A 22,164-nucleotide genomic window follows, 5' to 3' on the forward strand; every position below is an offset into this window, starting at 1 on the left:
TTCGTTTAGGAATGTATGTGATTAAAATGTCTTGCTGGTGGGGCAAAGAACCATGTAATTGCTTGATGTTTGTCACAGGGTTTGCAGATTTTGTGATAGGATGTTCTGAGTATGAGATTCATTCTATAGCAGATGTCTATTCATAAGGTGAAAGATAGATCAGGGATCTTGATGTAGAGATACGTCTGAGGTTTCCAGGAGATGTATGGTTATGATTCATCTAATTGCCCAATAGATAAGGCACTGGTTAGAGATAGGATAATTAAGTTCTGTTGCTCATACTTGGGTCTTGCTGATATCAACATATTAAATCATTTTTTCCTTTTATGTTGAAAGTTATTCAAATGTTAACCCGCACTTAGCTTGCCAGTTTCATGAGTTATGTTCTTAGCTATTTCATGCTTGTGATTTTTGGTTACGTATAGAAGATTTAGGGGTTTTGCTTTACATTAGATTCAGTGTATGTTTTGATAACTGGTACCATATAAAGAATCTATAGGTCTACCCGCCTAGGTTTTGCAGAGCCTGAAGTGCAGATGGAGTATAGCCTTATAGTTGGCCCAAGTTCTTGGTGAAGTGTGTCCATTATTGGAGATAGCTGCCCATAGACGCATTCTTGCCTTGCATACTTGGTTGTTTAAACATTGTTAAATCAGGAGCCAACATGTCTGAAACTCCAGATCCAAACACTGTATACCCTGATTGAGTCTCTAAACACCATTGCTAGCCTATGAGACTTCTTGATAGGCTAACTCTATCGTCTTTGATGTCCATTCTAGAAAGGGGACATGGCAATCCTTCCTTCCCAGAGATTGCTTGTCCATAAGCAATGAACAAATTTTTGTTGTGCCACTCTCATATACACTCCTGGGTGTGTGAAATGAAGCAACACATCAAGGATCGCCCAATCAAATGCACTACATAGGATAATACTAGGATCGGACACTAGATGAGAGTGTTCCCACAACCAAGGTGGTAACATATTGGAATCCCTGTGAGACAAGGCGTTAAACAAAACAACACCCGGATTCCAACACCATCTGAACCAACACCCATCCATCAGGTATAAACAGGGATAATTGGAAACCTCTATCATGCCATATCTCTGCAACCAATGTGATACCACCACGAAAGTAATAATCATCCAAAACATCATGTCTGCTAATACCCACATCATCTTGTAACCATGATCCCAGGTGAAGTCTTTGTGATATAGATGTGATAGCCCATGTCGGAAACTGCTTGACATAATGTTGGATCGTTTGGTGGTCCCACCAACCAATCCTCCCAAACTGCTGATTCAGGTGCCTATAGTCAATAACTCTATCCTTTGAAGATGGGAGCGCACTATCACAACATGGATAGTATAAGTCCTACGTCAATATCCCCATAGCCTTATGAAGAGCATGGAAATCTACCATGGAAAATCCTCCTTTATTCTACTCATCAGTCATAAGAGCACTCCAACTGAGTGTAGATAACATCCGTCGAGTGACATCAAAGTGCTCAACCACACTATCTACCCTCCTGTCATCAACCCTTAGTTGTCTAATCAAGTGATGAGGAGTCTGAAAATGATAGTTGTCAGGCATGTGTACTACCTCTGAATCTGTGCTATGGTAGAATACTGTGTCGGAGTCATGTACATCGTTGTAAGGAGTATCTAGCATGCATTCACTAATGCATCCTCCTTTATAGTACTGCAACTTTGTACCTCTGAGACCACCTCCTCTGTCAATGATGAAACTGCTGTCACGATACTATGCTCACTCTCATTAGCTGCCCATGTGTCTGCACATACAACCGAATCACGATCTTGGGATTTAGTGTCACTATGAGTACACACTACTCTGATTTCTAGGGTATGGTCTAAGAAATCAGACTCATCATGACATGAAGTCTCATCACCCAATGCGTCTAAAATATTTATATCCGGATTACTCTCTTGTGCAAACTCACCAAAATAATCTTGACCCTCTGTATTACTCATTGTTCCATCCAAATCAACGCTGGCCTCTTCTTCCGTTGGAAGAAATAAAGTTCTAATGGATGATTCTCTTTGTTTCCTTACATCATCTATCTGATTATGGCATTCTTTAACTCTTTGGAGATGTTGTCTTGCTTGGGCAGCAAGTATCTTTGCTTGCATAGCTCTATCTAACCAATATTTATTCAACCTTTGACAATGTTTTATATCATCTACCTCAAAGTACACAAAATCAGGCTTATGATGACTTGTACCATTCCTATCATCACGTCCCATGCTTGCACCATGTGTACCCTCAAATATAGAATACAAATCATTGTTCTCTTCCTGACCAAAGGATGCCACATCTTGAGGTAATGAAGTTGTGTCACTTCTGTTATGAACTTCAGAATTATTATGATGTGTTCTAGTTGTAATGTTCTAGACCACATAATGATTCCAACAATCTCTTCTGCGAATTTTGGAGGGCAATATGGTGAGATGGAATGGATGTACGAGTGCCAATTGAGGCCGTACGGTGGACATAGATTGGGTAGAGTTATCTGTACGGTTTAAGGAAGGTGCAGTTCCGTATGGGAGATAGGCTGTACAACAGGAGGCAATTGGGGTCCGTACGGTGACAACTAGGACGCTGTACGGTGCAGACAGGTTGGCCGTAAGGTGGGTGATTAACTAGGCAAAGATGTCGTACGGTATACTATAGGTGATGCAAGGAAGAATGTACAGTGGATGGGTGACGTTGCACAGGAATCTGTATGGGGGGATGTTGCACGACTGGGGAAGCCGTATGGTGGCTTAAATGAAGCCATACGGATATGGTAGAGGGCCGTATGAAGGCTTGAATGGAGAATTTGAAGGCTAGTGCTGTATAGGGAAGTGAAAAGACAATGCGGACGAACGAATGAGTGAGCAGTGCAAAATCACACAGTTGGCGACAGAAACACAATGTTGCACAAAACACAGAATATTGATTAAATCTACAACAAGAGAGAGTCGAATGCGAATAATGAGTGCCAGAAGATAATACTCTGATTTGCTAGATCAAAATAAAGAAACACATTCATCGACAGAATACGGTGAGGGTTGAATCCGACTGAAACTGCACGAACCAAATAGGGAAGATCTTTCACTTCCGAAATGGCAAACAATAGAGAATCCCCAACAGGAATTCACAATAAAGAGAAATATAATCCCAAGCATACCTAAGACTTCCTACAAGCCGTGCTTAAGTACCCTTCGGGAAACCATTATGAGGGTGTACAAAGATAGCCAACGGTGACACAAACTTCAAACACAAAAAATAAAAATAAAAATGGGACCGAGATAAATTAAATCAATCAGCCCGTTACAAAGTTCAATTAAATACATTTATTTTATGATCGGGATGTTACACTAGTTATATTTTTGACCCCATTAAGTGTATTATCATAGAAAGCCTCATGGCCACCACTTACATAAGGGCCTTCATGACTATTCCCAAGTGTAAGAGTTACCATATTACAAGGAGGAGGGTGTAAACTATCGCTGCCCCAAATCAGAGTTGTGGGAGCCTCCTCCATGTTTCCATTCCAATCATCAAACAACACCCCATCTTGATTCTTCACATGCTTAGATAGAAGTCGCTCAAAGAAGTCTTCAACTTGGCTTCTATGAGATTCAAAATCAGACTGCCTGCATACTAAACTTGTCATCCCATTCCTAAGTTGAATACCATCATCAACATCATTACCTCCATTTGAAATAAATGTTGCCTCATGATTTGAAGTGCTATTGCAAATTTCAGAATAGGCCTCACACCTTGGTGTCACATTTCCAACATCTCTAATGGTTTGTCCCCTGATTGTAATCTCTTCCAATTTGTGACCAATGGCTTCTTTATTATCATCTAATATTTCTTTCTCTTTTTGCTGCTGAGAGGAGCTTGTAGATACCCAATTATCATTTGTTTTAGGTACACCCATAAATTTTGTAAAGGAAAGGAGGTTGTGTATCTCCTTAAGAAGAGAACAATATTGATGGTAGCTGCTCATAACTGCAACATTGAATGTCTTGGCAAGAGGCATCTTACTTGTGCTTGTTAATGAAGATGAAACCTTAGAGCACCCATTTTTATTTCTAGCCATGGTACTGGCCTGTAATTGAATTGATTTCTTTTCCAACAGGCTGGTAGGTTCTAGGCTCTGATACCACTGAAAGATCCCTGATGGATCTCTTCCGCTGATCTACTATAATTTTATATTTTTAAATTTGTTTTCCTTGTTTATTAAAATTTTCTTGCAGAGCTAGATAGAAGTTGCAGAAGGTTTTGATTGTTTTATATTTTTGATGATTTTTCAATAAGTAATAACAAAAGTACAATAACATGAACTAGTTTTGACAATGTATTCCAAATACATTTAAAGCAAATTCGCTTCAAGCAGATTTTTTTGAATATACGCCTAATGTGTAACGAGATAAAGATTTACAATAATATCCAAATGATTAAAACCAAGAATAAAGCCAACCTGAATGCGTGAAGGTGAAATATGAGCCTAGAAGGAAGCTACGACCAGAATCTAGCTCTCAAATGCTGTATGTGGAAAAGTAGATGGCTGCTAGGAGTGGCCGTATAGCTGCAAAGTGCCCACATGTGGGTAAAATACCCAAACCCTAGCTAAAACTCTGACTCAGTATTGCATTTCCCAGAAGAAACGATGCACAATCTCCAAGATGCTTCTGATTGCAAGAATCCAGACCACTGTTTTGGGCGCTACGTCCCAAACAGGCAAAGCAAGTGGGTTTGGCATCCCAAATGCTGAAAGCTCAATCAGAGCCTAAAAAATAAATCCAAGATGTAATATGTCAATAATGCCTTCGAACTTTGCCTTTATCTCCTTATAGCCCACCAAACTTGGCTTGAACCCTAAAAGTGTCCCCATGTGGCGTTGGGTTATAAAATAATATATTTCTCATTTTTAAAGTGGTCAAGTATCCAAAAAATGACCTTTTTCCAAATAGAAAGAAATCCGTTCACTGAAATGCTTTGAGTCAAAAGAGAAATATTTAGAAAAGTTCAAGACTTTTCTAACGAGCTATTACACCAAGGAATATTCACCTAGATGAGGCCAAAAAACCCCTTATTACTCCAAAATGGCTATAACTTAGCCTTATTTAAATTATTAAAATGCTAACTTAGGAGAATATTAAAATATATTAAAATATTTCCCAAATAGCGAACTGATAGCCAAAACACCTCTACAAGGTGAAACTGAACTTGTCATCTACTGTGACTGATGCTAGATAATCTAAAATAACTGACAGTCTCATCCCTCAAAATTAGGGATACTCCTAAAAAATAGGAATGTCTCCGAATCTCCCAAAACTGAAACCATAGAATGATCTCGTAGAGACTCAAGACTATAACCCATCTCCACCTCCTAAAATGTAGGAAACTCCTCCTACAATTAACGAACTGCTCTCAACTGCCCTCTTATTGTCTGAAACTCTAGATCCGAACACTGTATACCCTGATTGAGTCTCTAAACACCAGTGCCAGCCTACAAGACTCCCTGACAGGCTAACTCTATCGTCTCTGATGTCTATTCTAGAAGGGGGACATGACATAAATCTAGTAAGGCATCCTTAGGGACCAATTGAATCGTCATAACCCAAATGATATCCTTACCTTCTCCAAGCTGTAACACCCATGCCGAAATCATGGAGTAAATGTCTGTGTTGGTGCTGTGCCTATTTTCTAGCTGGTAGAACATTTCCCCCAATAGCCAATCTACCACATCTGCCAACTTGGGATGAGTGAAATTAAACATTTTTTCCACCCTGATTTTTCTACTGCGGCTATGAAAAGTGTTTTGCTGCTTTCGACATTGGAGAGTGAAGGTTGATTCCATTTTCACCGCACCAAAAAAACCAACCTCTGTTAAATCTCTGCAAATGAAAAGGCAATACTTTTACATACAATACTTTGGTTGATGAATTTATGTACAATACTTTGCTTGATGATATTTGATCAAAATTGTTGGTTTTAAGACTTTTTGGGTTTTAATGACAGGAGCAAAGCGCTGATGACTGTGCAAGAGATAACTGAAAAGGTTGAATCTAGGGCACGACAACGCCTTTCAATTACAGATCCAGAATTATTTCCAGTGGTATTACGTCTGGTTGATCGATATGCATTATCTGCAGCAGAGTCAGATTTGTTTCAGCTTCTCTTTGTTCGTGGTGCTTCCAAATCTCTTACATTTCGTGCTATCATAGGTGACCTATATATTCTAAACTTAAAAGCTTTTATTGACATAAAATACATGCTGCTCAGTGATTATTTATATTGTTGATCTGGGATATTACAGACTACGATTGATGTTCATTAACTTTCTGTTACTGTTGACTTTTCTTGGCCTGCATGTTTAAAAGAAATTTTGCTCTCACAAGCAGGAGGTAGGCAGGACGATAAGGAGATAGCCATGGAGCTTTGTGGGATGAGCTTTTTGGAAGTTGAACAATTCCTTGAAGACAAACGGACTCATATATCTGAGGGCATTATTATAGGACAGGTATGCTTGATGAAACACCTTCAGCTATGTCTGGCTGCAATTACTTGGTGGGATTTGTTTTTTTGTTGTATTAGCTATAACCTATATACTGTAAATGTATTATTTTCTCTTTTTGGTTAGTTTTCTTGAGTATAATTACTTCATAGATTGATGTATTGCTGCTATTTAGGATGAATATGAGGGGAAAACAGTCCGAATGATCAATGAGGCCATATCTGCATTGTTGCTGGGATCTCTAAATACTGAGCAGCGACTGAAATTGAGCAAGACAGAGCTATTGAATGTTATGGAGTCTTCAAAGGCAAGTCTTAGCATGGATTGAATGTTCTTGGGTTTGATTATACAATATACACTATATTGATTTACTTGTTCCTTAGTAAGAGCTATAGCTTTTGGTTCTATCATCTATGTGATATAATTTTTCATATCTAAAGGATCATCATAGAAAATGGCTTTACATCCTTGATTGGATAGATATAGTGTTGGCTCCATGTATCACAAAATACAAAATTTTGACTTTTTTTACTCTGATCATTCTTACTATAGTTTTTGTAATATCTTCGTTACTTTTCTTGTATTCCGATAAATACTCAAGACATAGAGCACTGGCTGAGCCATGGCAGTAGTACAGTAGTAGCACTGTTCTTTTTGAAAGTGAAGCCATTTGTACTTGGAGCTTTTGAGATGAGAATATGTTCAAATTTCTTAAAATTTTGCAGGCAGACTCATAGCTCTACATTTTTCTCCCACTTGTGACTTTCTCGACTTCACCTTTTCCTAGTTTTTAGGTGTGCAAAAGGTTTTAGGCTCCTTCAATATCACTTCTTCAGCATAGAAACCTTAGTTGTATGATTTTGTAAAAATGATGATGCAAAATTTGTCATTTAAATGACTGGTCCAGTTATTTATATAAATATTATGAAGAGAAGGCATGTGCAGACCTTAAGGAACAACTTAATGAGTTTTGATGCTAACATATAGATATGTGTTTTTAATAAAATATATAAAGAGAATTCATGGGCACACTACGGAACAATTTAGTTATTGCTAATATAGAGATGCCCAAATTGATAATGAACTTTTAGATTTGAAATAAGGAACTATAGAATTGATGTTGGAGAATGCCATGATAATGTAAGTTTAGAAGGTTGTACTAGTCTCTTGTTTGATGGTGTACAACTTTGAGCTTTTTCTCAAGCTTGAATCTAGGGTGTTTAAAGGAGTGTGTGGAGGATTCACTATTTTTTAATTGCAAATTCAGCAAGTAATTCTGTATCTAGTGAAACTAGCCTTGTTAAAATGGGCTTTGGGTTTTTGTACTGAAGAAAGACCTGACAGAACCTAGGTTTTATTTTTGAAAAGACAATGATGGCCAGTCTTCATAACTTCTCACTTAGGTATCCCTTTCACCTCTGTGTATTTTTAAGGCTCATAGAGATTGTGAGTGTTGGCAAGGAGATTTCTTTTTATAGAATCAGAAGGTTTTCTCTTTTTTCGAGTTGTTCTATCTTCGATGAGCTCATCATGTAGATCGCCAATCATCTTAACCCACCATTTAGATAAGAGAGTAGAAGTGTCAACATCAAAACTAGGAGATGATCATCATTAAACAAAAGAATAGGTGAATTCTGAGGAAAATTAGATGGTGTAGCTGCATGTCTAGGTCATCCTATAGGAGGAGGAACTGGTGGAGAGGCAGGAATAGGAACAACTAGAGCCCTCCGGTTAAGTGGAACTAAAGGAAGACGAACACCCAAGTCTTGAGCTTTGAGAGATTGACCCATAGATACCATAATTGGAGGAGAAAGCTGAAATGGTCCTCGTTACTCATTAAATACCACATTGCGATTAAAGATGAGAAAACTAGTCTTGATGTCAACCACTCGGTAGGCTTTGTGATTGTCATTGTAGCCAATTAGCATGAGTTTTTGGCTCTTGGCTTCCAACTTGGTGCTTTAACCATCAGGGTTACTTTCAAAAGTAGTAGAGCCAAAAACTTTGAGATAATTGATTATGGGTTTACTATTTGATTAGACCACTTCCAGAGTCTATTTCTTGACACTAACTAGTGCAGGAGCACCCTAATAAACCAAACTGTTTCTATACACTTGAAGGACTTCTTGTAGGACCTAGGAACTATTAGGATAGGTTAAGAATGAAGGTTATTTATTTGGATCCAATTGTAAGACCTAGTTCCAAGATTGGCACATTATAAGCCCTTGGTTAACTATTGGTCAAAGGTGTCAAATAACCTTAGATCTTAGCATATTTCCTTTATTTTCATGTTTTTGACATGTTTGGATCCATGTTAGGTTATTTAGATAAGTCTTGACCATGATTTTGTCAAAAGTCGCAAAAGTTGCTAATTATTGCAAAATTGCTAAAAATTTGTCAAGCAACTTTTAGCAAGAAGTTGCAAAATTTGTATTTTCACTCCCCAACGGCTAAATTTGGTTTGAATGGTTGTTATTACCATTGGGGATGCCTACATAGCCCTTTTGGGTGGGTGGTAGGATCACAAGGTGTAACTTTTGCTTTGAATCAATAAAATATCACTATTTTCCAGTGTTACACTTGCGTGGGGGTGCGGCAGTGTGGGGGGACATCGGGACGAGTTCGGGTGCTGGAAAAAAAGGGCCTCAATTTGGGGGCGGCGGGGGTACGATGGCAGGGGGTGTCGAGGGGAGGGGGGAAGGGTTGCATAGTATATATATATATGACTGAAAATGCTAATTATGAAATGATACTTCAATATAACGTACCAAATATAGTGGAATATAGAAAATTGAAATGCAATTCACGAACCATAAGTTCAAACTTGAAACTTGAAACTTCATAACCATTACCAATGACCATTGAACTCAGTAAAATGCTAAAACTTTTAAACATAATGATAATAATTATAATGATAAATGAAAAATATAAACCACATAATACTATGTAAGTCAACCGTTGACTATCAATTTATCAAATGACAAAGATGAAAGATTCAAAATTCATTGTTCAAAAGAATATCAAAAATGAAATAGACCTCACGGGACGCACACAAAATTAGGGTTCCCTTAATTGCAAAAATTGTTTTTTTTTTGATTTTTTAGCCAATATGTCAGCCGCACCCCTGGCGCACTAGAGCGCGCACCCCTGCACCCCAAATAGACTTGTGTCCTTGCGTCCCACCTGGGTGCTCCGACCAGTGCAACCACACTTTTTGTATTTTCTTGCTAATCTGATGCTGTAATAGGTTGTACGGACAAACTAGGCTGATTGGGTGACATTTTTGGATCCCTTGATGAACTAGCTTTCCAATGCATGTGATTTGAGGTTCTAAATCGATTTGTAATTCTAGATATCTAAGTTTTTGTAAATATTATCATAGATTCTTGCATAGACCTAGGGTTTCATACAGAGTTGGTTGTAACTTGGGATTTCACCATGGGAATTTGATGGCCTCTTGTGAAATCCATGTTTGGACCCTATACTTTAAGATGCATTTGTTTTAGATGATAATTTGCAGGAGGCAAGAAGGAAATTGATGCCCTAGGCATGCAAGACCCATGTGCATGTCTACACTGTGGATCAACAACTCCCACAACTCGCTACAGAGAAGTCATCAGGGCTTGAAATCTTGTTCCTAGGCTTCATTTGTGTGCCCTTTCTTGTTCCAATTGCTAAGTTGGGGTTTTGACAAGGAGAAATTGTACTTCCTATGTAAATGGAGGCATAATAGGGCTAATTGGCTAGGAGAAAAGGTAAACAATACTTGGTTGGTTTATACCTTCAAGTCCTAGTGCTTAGGTACTTTTTATAAAACCCAAAAGGGTATCTAAATCCATGATTCACTTTAGGGGTTGTGTGGAGTCTGTTCATTTTAAACTTGTTTTACAATATTGAAGGGTTACAAGCCAAAGATCGGGATTGTGAAGCAATTATTGGAAGAAAGTTGCATAGTATGGATTTATCCATCATCCCATCTTGTTTAGGACCTAAATAGATCAGAAGTTCATCTTGGAGTCCCCCTTGGTCCTAGTTTGTTGTTTAGGGGATTTGTGTAAAAACTTGTCATTATGCAAAATAAGCAACTAGTGATTGGTTGTCTTGGGAACTTGGGTTGTCCTAGTGATTAGGATTGTCTTGTTTGGGTTGGGTTGTGAGAACCTTGAACCATCCCCTTTCAACACTTGTGATGAGTGTTTGAGCACTTTGGCCTCAAATTGACACCTTTCTTATTCAATACTTCAGTAAAGAGGATCTTGAGGACTAGTTTCCGTTTTTGAGGACTTTTATGGTCGGCTCCATTGCATCACTAATTGTAGGAGTGTTATTACAAAGTAATTGGAAAATATTTGCTTGTTATTAACAATGATCAAGAGATCAATTTATACAAGAGACTGAACGATGTTTCCTTAAGAAACAATTGTAAAGAATAGAAACATTCTATTCTAGAAACAGAAAACCAAATATTAGAACCATTCTAATATATACAAAAGATTACAATAGATAACCATCAGATACCAAACAGAGATAATAGAAACCATCTATTATTGTAATACCCTCCCTTAATGGTTAATCTATCTAGAGCACGAAGTTGCCAAAAAGCATAAATGATAGATTCTGTCTGCTCAAGGTGCTCCACACTATTTGCTGTGGGTTGTGAACCAAATTGCTTAGATAGGGCAGCTAAGGGCTTCCGACATTCAACCTTCATGTGCCCAAACTTGTGGCAATAGTTGCATTGAATGTTCTTCTTCTAGGAGCCTTCTAAATTTGGAGCAGAGGATGTCTGTTGAGAAGATTGTTGATGGTACTTTGGATAATGCTCTAAAACTTTGCAAATGAGCATAATGCTCCAAAACAAACTGCAAAAAGCCATGATTTTTTGGAGAAAATTGAAAAAACTAAACACAAATTTTGGAGTGAAAAATCAAGCAAAACCCAACATGATTTTTGAGGTGAAAAATCAATCAAAACCCCACATGATTTTTGAGTAAAAATTGCCCTACACAATTTTGCGAATTACAGAATTAGAAATTTTAAAGGGAAATAAGATTTTTTTTTAGGAAAACCCATTAGAATTTTATTTTTAACGAAAAAAATTATGAAAACCCACCAGAATTTTTAAGGGAGGCAAAACATGAGAATCTGCATGGTAAAGCAACACATGCAAACAACATGCAATTACATGCAACAAACATGCAAGCACATGCAACCCTCAAAAATTAGAGACCTAGAAAATTCAAAGGGTGACCCAAAAGAGAGCTCGAAAAATCTAGAAAGAATGTTGTCGGTTTTTGGATCGGCTGATTTGAAAATCAAGGCACGAAAATTGAGGCACCCAGAAAAAATAGATGACAACCTAGTTGAGATCTAAAAAAACCCAAAGAATCAGAAGTCGACAGTTTCAGATCTCTCAGAACAGAAGCCCTAGTCAGATTATAGAGAGAGTTAGAAGCAAATATGCATGTAAATAATTTCAAAAATAAAAGGCAGATAATTTCAACCAAGAAATTATAATTATTTTTGAAAATATTTAGAGTATTGGCTCTGATACCATATTACAAAGTAATTGGAAAATATTTGCTTGTTATTAATAGTGATCAAGAGATCAATTTATACAAGAGATTGAACGATGTTTCCTTGAGAAACAATCGTAAAGAATAGAAACATACTATTCTAGAAACATAAAACCAAATATTAGAAATGTTTTAATATTTACAGAAGATTACAATAGATAATCATTAGATAATAAACAGAGATAATAGAAACTATCTATTATCGTAATAAGTGTTTGACAAGATAGACAACAGTGTGGACTACTTCAGCCCAAAATGTGTTTGGAACAATCTTGTGTTCAAGCATAGATCAAGCCATTTTGTTGATTATGCAGTTTCTACATTTAGAAACACTGTTTTCTTGAGGGGTGTAGGGTGTTGTTAATTGTCATTTTATTTCATGTGGGTCACATAAATGGGGGAAGGCAAGGGGACAAAATTTTCCCCCATTCTTAGTTTTAAGAGTAATAATATGTTGACCAGACTCTTTTTCTACAAATGCTTTGAACTTTTGTAGCAAAACAAACACCTCCAATTTTTGGCAAAGGAAATACACCTCTATTTTATGACTGAAATCACCAACAATAAAAAAGTATCTAGACCTTCTAACTAAAGGAGTAGCCATAGGTCCATGGAGATTAACATAGACTAGTTGTAATACCTTAGAAGCTCTCTAGGAGCTGCCATTTCAAACAATTGTGTGTGATTCTTCTTCACAGCTTGATATGCTTCGCAAACTCCAAGGTTTTGGGTTTGAATCTCCAATAGTCCAATTACAATATCTTCTCGAACAAGGTGAGAAAGTGCACATTTAAGTGCCTGTAACACTCATGCCAATTGGGCCACAATAGAAAGTTCTTGAGAATCACTAGAGTCAACAAGTCTGAAAAGACCATGATCTTGAACACCTACAATAACAGTAGATTGAGTCTCTCGATCAATGACACTGCATTGACGTGAACTAAAGGTCTCGTCTAGCTAAGGGTAATGTTTTAGAATTTGACTAACTAAGAGAAGATTGAGTTCCATTTTCGGAACATAGTACACATCAAGGAATTTTAGTTTCCTTCTTCCAGACTGAATCTTTATTGCCTTTTCCAGCAACAATATACTTTTCTACAAAAATGACTGAATATGAGAATGGCTGAAAATTTGTGAATTAATCTTGACGATGAGTGAAGTGGCAGGAGGCACCTGAATCAGTATACCAGGCATAAGATTTTACATGATTTTTAGGTCTTTTAGTCATTAATGTGTAAACGGAATATTCACCTTGCTTAGTGTGCTCCAGAACACGTGCTTTAAGATGTCAGCCAGATTGCTTGGCTTGAGAGCTAAGTATTTACAACACTCCAACTTCATATGACCAAACTTACTGCAGTATTTGCACTGGATATTTTTCTTATTTAGGTCTTTTGATGACTGAGAAGAGAGATTCTGTTGAGAAGACTAGGAGAACTAATAGTTGCCTGTATCCTTACGAACAAAGTTAGCTGAGAAAGCTTGTGTGTTCAAAGATAAGCTAGTACCACTATTGAATTGTTGTTTCCTACAGTCTTGTTGTAAAAGCATTATCCATAGTTGAGAAAATGATACACCAATGTTGAGAGTTTCAACTAAGTGCTTATAGGAAGATGGTAGACTCTTCAGGGTGATCACTGCCATGCCTTCTTCTTCCAACATCCAGTGGCTTATAATTGATCTCAGATGTGTGGAATCAATGTTGAGAGTTTCAACTAAGTGCTTATAGGAAGATGGTGGACTCTTCAGGGTGATCACTGCCATGCCTTCTTCTTCCAACATCCAGTGGCTTATAATTGATCTCAGATGTGTGGAATCAATGTTGAGAGTTTCAACTAAGTGCTTATAGGAAGATGGTAGACTCTTCAGGGTGATCACTGCCATGCCTTCTTCTTCCAACATCCAGTGGCTTATAATTGATCTCAAATGTCCTTGGTTTTATTGAGATGATCCATCAGGGACACATGTTCATCCATCATGATCATGAAGAGCATCTTTTTTTAAAAGAATGCGCAACTTCTATTAGAGGTTTCATGCAAACCTCTTAGATGGCTTCAAATTTTTGTTTCTATTTTACAAGAAGGTTCCTGCAACAGATGATCATTAGTGACTGAGAGGTCATGAGCATAACAACTTCTTGATTTTGTTCATAAAAAATTGTCCTGCTCTTTGCCTTCATCCATAGGATAACCAATCTTGCCCAAAACAGTTCTGTCAAGATGTTTGTATTCAAAGATAGTCATCATATGCTACTTCCAAGTATTATAGTTTTGGCCACTGAATTTTTAATTTCCCTCGAGCAGAATATTTGTCAGAGATGTCATTGCAGAAAACAGAGGTCAAATGTGATTAACCGAATGACAAATGGAATATTGAGGCAAAATACATTCAACATATGCAAATCACATTGTGAATAAGATTGGTGTAGAAAAACAAGCACTGAGTTGGAGTCTGATGGAAATTTTGTCATTGAGGTCAAAGATGAAAAACTTTAAGTATAAACACCATCAATGTCAAAGGTGTGACACTAATATCGAAGGGACTAATGACCAATAAACATTGAAGTGACTACTTGAGATTCCAAACATTCAAATTATGTGAAGAGCAAGAGTTGATTACTGTTCAAAGTACTCGAGGAAAATGCAAACACACACATAGATATTATTAAGAAAACCACTTGAACATAAATCAGATTTGGAGAGTTTATTTGAAAGGACAGAGATTTGTATATTGAAGTCAAACAACGTAAGGAACAGCAATGACATTTTAAAGTAACAATCTGCAGCGGCAAACCAGTAATACATGCAATTTTGAGTATTGTCAAAACTGATCTAAGCCACGGTGATTAACAAATATTTTTAATAACATAATAAAGTGATGTGATTCATCAGTACACTGATTAATCAATAGAAGTCCGTTAACTCAGAATTTGATTGAAGGGAGTTCAGCAGTGGAACACAAATAATGTTCAAGCAACACCCACTAACCATCCACCATGTAAGTGGATTTGTCTGAAGTAAATCACTTGTCATTTTCCAATTACAAACCTACAAACAATGAAGGCATATGGAAGCAATTGCTAAATGATCAAGACTGTGATGATCTGATAAGAATCATATCTAATCAGCCAACACGATTGCACATCAATACATAGCAGTGTCAAGAATTAATACAGCAGTAACACACGATAGTGAATCAAGGCTCCTGCATCCGCGGTGATATTGAAACATCATTGGCAGCAATAAAAAATAATTATTAGTTCGAACAAAGCAGCAATGATTGTTTCCAATTGATTATACTCTAGCAGCAGCGATTATCTATGAGCTTGGTTACACGAAATTCAAGGCAACGTTTACTCCACATCACCCACTATGGAAGAAGACTGTCAGAATGCATATGAAGTGATCGGACCCATTGAAAGGCATACTAACGATAAATCAAGATATTAAGCAGCGATATATACCAAGGTGTAGGTGCGATTATATGACAGTGTATTATGGATGATTCACCAAGGATGTGGCAATAATATATATAAAAAGACAAAGATTAAACTGCAAGTGTAAGGCTTCTCAGAGAAGGAGCCACACAGTAACAAAAGATAAAAGCGCAAAGCAGCGAGTTTGTAAAAACAACATATCATTGGAAATTTACTACATGACATGCTCACTGTCTATGTACATATGCAAGTTGAATAATAATCAATCCTTGATTATAAAGCAGAACTAATTTAACCAGATTGGCAAAGAAAAGTGCGTCCATAAAGTGCAATTATAAACATTGTTAATAAATGAGGAAATATAACTTTTGACTTTCAAAAGTGACAGTCTTTCATATTGTCAAATATAATTACCTTGATTATACAGCAGAACTAATTTAACCAGATTGGCAAAGAAAAGTGCGTCCATAAAGTGCAATTATAAACATTGTTTATAAATGAGGAGATATAACTTTTTGACTTTGAAAAGTGACATTCTTTCATATTGTCAAATATAAATAAATAATGATGTGGAAGAAAAAGAATGTGTGTAAGAAAGTAGAAGAGAGAATAGGAAGTGGGTAAAAGAAGAAAAGATTAAATAGAAGGGTGTGGGAAAGTGGTGATAAAAGAGACAAAGTATAGAGTAGATAGGTTGAAGAAGGAAATAATAGAATATATTCAGATTGATTAAAATCTCTCTCCCTCTCACACACACAGACACACACAGACAGACACATTGTAAATGTCTAAATAGGGAGGGTTTCTGCTTTTTAATGAAAAAATACAAAGGAGGATATCTGCAACTACTAGTAAATATCCAAAGCATATAGGTTGAAGAAAATGAATTAACGGTCCATCATTTGTTGAAGAAAGCAACATTGTCGATGTGGAAAACAAGTTTATGTGCAGTGGGTTGGTGCTCACTAAGACAACCATGGGGAGTTGGTGCTTCCAGTAGGCTGGTTCTTTTGAAGTGTGGGAGGTGGAGCTTCTAGTGAGTTGGTGCTCATAAACATAGGGGTTGGAGCCCACAAAACATTGTAAAACAACAAGTTTATATATAAATCCATTATTTGTTGTGGTTTTCTCCTGCATTAATTTTCCACATAAATCTTGTGTCATTGTGTTCATGTGCATAATAGTTGATTTCAGCATTTAAAGTTATTGAAACAATTGTTTTGATAAAAAGTTTTAATTGAGAAAGTTGTTATTATACTGATTCCGCCCCCCCTCAAGTATAATAATGTGCTCTTTAGAGACAATCGCAGATTTTTGAACATGGATCCCAAGGATTTTTTTTTGGAAGGCCCAAAACTTTTTGAGAGATACCCAAAAATCCTCTCGAAAAACTTGTAGGTGGTTTAAGAATCAACTGAAGCTCCTATGGCATTTGCAAACAATCTAATCTTGTCAATTTGAATGCAATTTTCAGCAGAGAAAGCGACCAAAAATGAATTCATTTGCAGATATAGGATACAGATTGCAGAAACAACAGACTAGGATAGATTGTGAGGTGCAAAAATGTACCACAATCGATAGAGAACTCTAGTGGAATAAAAGAAAACGATCTTTAGACATGGTTGTGCAAATTAGAACTTGTCGCAGGAGGAATAAATACTGGGAAAAAGGATTGTTATTTTGGCGGGAAACTCATAGAAGATGTCGACAAATTGCAGCTGCACTTGCGTCGGGGTTGTTGTAAAAGTAGAAAAATGACCAGGAAAATGGTCAAAGATACAAGAAATTAGACACCTCATGAATTCACAGGAATGGGTTAATGCATTTTTAGATTCAGGAAAATCCACAAAAGTTTGCAAAAAACCCCTAGTCGAAGATCTAGGATTTGTAGACAAAATTTTGAAAAAAATCTTGTATAAAAATCTTAGAAGCCAAGACAGACTTAAAAAAATTTAGGAAACCAATAATTTCTAAGAGATTATATATATATATATTTTAAAATAATAATTAAGTTAGCTCTGATACCATATTACACCTGTAATTTGGTAAAATATTGAATTAATTAATGAATGAGAAAGACACTTATTTATAGTTCACAAAGATGACATTTCTATTACGAAACAATCATTGTTATTAGGAACATTCTAAGAACAAAAGAATATTTACAATATTAGAAATATTCTACTATTGACAAGATTTACAATGTTGACCTTTACAATAAATAAAAAGGATATTGTTCTAATACTGACAATGGACCTCTCACTTTTGGATTTCCAATATAGAGCCAAATTAGGGTTATTCCATAAAACCCTCAAATCTCAATAATATGGAAGAAGTTTCCAGTTATAGTACTTTTGAATTCCTTGCAAAAATTAGTTTGGGCAACATTTCTTATTTGTAAAAGCTCCTTCCATTGACCATTTGTTAGTTATAGGTTTTGTGCTCTTTCAGCTATTTTCAAATTTAAAGTTTAGTAGCAGACTCTCTTAATATCCCAGTTAATGTTTTCTCCCTTTTGATCAAAGAACAGAAGTAATAGAAAAGTGACATGAGGATGTTAGATGAGTAGCATAACTCAAGGGCAAAGGCAAAGACACCAATGGAGGTGTAAAGTACAAGATGAGCTGAGACAAGCAATAGAAAAATTCATGTGCAGTTGGAGTAAATGATGATTGAGTGTTGCTTGCAATTTTTCTACCAAAGGCCCACCAATGGCTTAGTAGAACTTGATGGCATCTTTTGTAAAGGTCAATGTCCTTAGTATTGTGGTAAAGGGCTTTAGCAACACCTTCCAACCAGCCTAGTTGTTATGGTCCACACGTCATCTGAATGGTGGTGGCTGTCTTGGGTAATATCCCTTCCTAGACACTTCTCTATTTTTACCAAGATTAGCCTATTACTGATGGTTCCCATAGAGGCTAATATAGTGGATAGAAAACCCATACAGAGACTGGTGGACCTTGAAGGGGGGGGTCTTTTGTGGCATTTCAGGAGCTTATTACCAACTTCTAATTTTTTAGGAGTGCTATTTTTTTTTTTGATGGGTAATTGGCTGAAGCCTAGATAAATTATTATCGTTATTATTATCATTTATTGAGATTAATTCTTATAATGTGTTACGCTTCAGTAAATTTGAACACAACACCTCCCATTTGAGATGCTCACGAGTTAACGTTGTGTTATAGGCTCTTGCCTAGGAGGCACTGCTATTTTTTAGATTTCATCAATGGGTCACAATTTAACATCTGTTGTTGGTTTCAGTGACCAGGAAATGATTATGAATAAATATGCAAGTCTTAAAGAACTTCAATGTTTTATTTAAATAAATAAAAGTTACTTGATAATAAGAGTAAGTAAAATAAAGTGGCTTTATAAATAAGTTATTAAGTGCCTTAATAATTAAAAAGTAAATAGTTCCCTAGGCAGTCGGCCACATGAAGCTAATCAAATAAAAATTGAAAGGGGCTATGAAGCTTATTAAATAAGAATTACCAAAATAATTTGGGTTCCATTTTCAATCATTTAGGAAATCATTCATTTGGGAGAGGAGGAGGAAAAGGGTTTGGGAAGTTTCCAGTCTTTGAGAATGCCAACTCTCTTTGATTTTTTGATCTACAGGTGTGCAATATCGCCCGAGGACTGTATCTACAGGTGGCCTCAAATCAGGGCCTGTAACTGGGCTTGTTTTAGAGGGTTTGATAAAGGAATCAGAAAATAAAATTAGATGTAATGTTCATCAGATCTGAAGTATTGGGAAGAGCAGAATTAAGTAAAGAATTGCATTAATTCTCAGTGTACAATATTTGCCAGCTTGGCTGCGCCTTTTCATTGCAGGCCATACCATTTCACAACCAGACTAGGGTTTTCTGATCAAATCTGCAATTTCCAGAAATTCTACTATTACCTGTAGCTGGTGTTTTGGTATGTTTTTGAATTATTTGAATAAAAATTGAAGAAAGGGTTTGAGGACTTGTTTGTTTGGAATCATTCCATTTATAGCATTACTTTACAAGCATTTATATTTCAGCATATAAATATCAAACAGAAACATCAGAAAATTGCCAAAAAATACAAAGTATAGAAAACATAAAAAAAATAAAAAATCAGTTTTTTTTTCTTTTCTTTCAGAAACTGCATTATCAGAGCAGGGTAGGATATTTTATCTTGCAAACTCTTCCTTGGTCTTGGCTTCAGCTTTGGTTTTTTGTGATGCTTGGCCCTTAGCTTGTGGTTCAGCTCTAACGTCCACCTCCACTCCAAACTTGCCTTGATGGATTTTTGGAATCACTTGCTGCTCTTATCTTCTTTGATGTCTTTCCACCTGTCTGATACATTTTTTGATTTGTTGGTAAACTCATTAGTTATGTTGCCTTCTTCAATTGCCTTAGTTCAAGGTTGATGGCATTGATTCCTTCATATACAGTACCATTCTTCGGATGTTTCTTCTTCTTCCTTCTCATTTTTATCACATTTTTCTCTCTACCTTTTCAGTTATGTACTTGAATTCATATCTAACACTCCTTTATTCATATGAGCTATTCTTCGTTTTCAGTTTATTTACTGAATTTATTCTTCTTTTTCATTAGTGACATACTTTTGAAAGAAAATTGGGGATATTAAGTAGATGTTACGGATAAGTTAAGAAATTATGTCTTATTCCACTGAGCTCACCCAATGTGAAGGAAGAAATCAATCCCTAGTTCTTTCCCATGTCTATCAGATCATGTGAGTGAATCTGAAATACATTGGATTAGTTTGGGATGGTTTCAAACATTTTCCTTTGTTTTCTATGTTAGCATAACTGTTTCAATGTCAAATGGTAATGTGGTGTTTTTGAGAAGATTTACAGGCTTGTGCATGCCTTCTTGAAGTTTTCATTTTTCTCTTTTTCTTCATTTATTCCTTTCTTAAGTAGAACCTACTTTTTATGAGGCTTCTTATTTGTTTTACTCTCATTGTTTTTCCAGGTTCAGGACAGCATGCCCATAGATACTGTTGACTATTCTTCCCAATTGTCATTACCAATTATTATGGAGAGTAACAGGACACCCTCTCATACGGATCTCAATCCTGGAATTGACAATTCTTCTTCTCGAAAGAGAAGGCACATGTCAACTGATCAAGCTGATATAAGTGATGATTTAGCAGCTGAAACATCATATACAAATAAGCTATTAAGCCAAGGACAAATCTCTGAACACCAGGAAACAGAGATGCCAGTTGATACTGAAAACAAGAAAATGAAACTTTGCGGAACTGATGCTGGAACCAGCAGTGAAACCTATCCTTCTTTGGGTCCATCAGATGAAGAGGGGAAGGTTTCAACAAGTGAGCTTCAACCATACACCTCAAGTCTTGAATATCTTGATGATGCATTTCAGGCTTTAGCATTGATGCTCCGCATTGCAAAAGCACGTCATAAAGAGAATCTCAAAGAAGCCTGTAACAATGAGCGCCCTTGGTATGATGTATACCGACCGGCCAAAGTAAGCTTGATTGGTTCATGTTATAACATTGTAAAATGTTCTCTACATTATTATCAGGCGGTTTTGTATTTTCTTGTACTGTGATTATAGATGAATTAGTAAATGCCATTTTACAACCGCATAAGTTAATTGAATTATTACATGCTTATAACTAACACAATCCTTGTTATTTATCATTGTCATTTTCTCACACATCTGCAAATAAGAAAATGTCACGAAGCCTGAAGGAGAGACCCTCGTGTTAAGCATAAGAACTGTTATATATAGTTCTGCAGGATTAAATCAATTCAAAAAGAAAATAAGAGGGGAAACCAAAACGATTAATTATTTTGGATATTAATACACCTGTAACATGTGTCTAGTGGCTGAATGTCCTGGTTTCCTTCAAAAGGATAATTACCTATTAGCAAATATAGATGGATTTTTGTTTTTTTCTACAAGGCCAAACTTCCGCTTTCTACAACTTCAGACTTAAACTACTAATGCTAATTCACACTTTATCTTGAGTAAATTTAATATCAATATCAAGGGAGCTAGACTGGTAAAAAGTATTTGCCAAGGAATTTGGAATCTGGATGTTTACAATTTTCTTTATTGGAACAGTGAAAGTCTAAGCAATGCTTGGTATCCAGCAACAAAACGCATTTGAACATTTCAGTCCCATGTGACTAGCTTGGCCTATTAAACCTTCTTTGATGGCTAAAATTGGCTAATCAAAGATTTCTAGTTGCAAATGTATTTAGAGTAATGGCATTCATTAAACTCATAATTTCTTTGATTTATTTTTCCCAAAAGATAAATATTGGGGATTCAACCTATTGCAGTGATTCAGAAATAGTACTGTTTCAAATGGAATAATGGGAAGTCCTTCTACAAGCATGCAATGCAATTTCATTCTTATCCGATGAATCATGCATTTGCAATTTTTCAACAACTATACAAGTTATCGGGGATGAGTAATCTTGGAGTATGATGACCAAAATGTTTACAGACTAATTTGAAATCCCTATTTTCCTGCAATCAGAAAAAGCTTTGGCTGGCTATTGCTATGTCAAGGTTGGCAGTCAAATCAATAATTCAGACCAGCGTATCAGATTCTTTATTCAGCTATTGTGGACTAGATGAATCGATTGGT

The 22,164-nt window shown here is 36.3% G+C and overlaps 1 protein-coding gene across 2 annotated transcripts in view; it reads left to right on the forward strand.

The window, feature by feature from the left end:
* Positions 1-22,164, forward strand: part of LOC149553773 (uncharacterized) — a 163,174-nt gene that overhangs the window by 46,816 nt on the left and 94,194 nt on the right. The window contains exons 2-5 of one of the 2 annotated variants that reach the window (XM_089789130.1): positions 6,036-6,241; positions 6,398-6,537; positions 6,707-6,838; positions 20,511-21,029. In XM_089789130.1, coding sequence (XP_089645256.1) covers positions 6,036-6,241; positions 6,398-6,537; positions 6,707-6,838; positions 20,511-21,029 — 997 coding nt within the window. The remainder of the gene's footprint in view (positions 1-6,035; positions 6,242-6,397; positions 6,538-6,706; positions 6,839-20,510; positions 21,030-22,164) is intronic. The other variant, XM_089789129.1, reaches the window with a different exon arrangement.

This window comes from Cupressus sempervirens, chromosome 6 (assembly GCF_028749045.1).
Source record: "Cupressus sempervirens isolate cs-2001-9-10 chromosome 6, ASM2874904v1, whole genome shotgun sequence".
Lineage (NCBI taxonomy): Eukaryota > Viridiplantae > Streptophyta > Pinopsida > Cupressales > Cupressaceae > Cupressus > Cupressus sempervirens.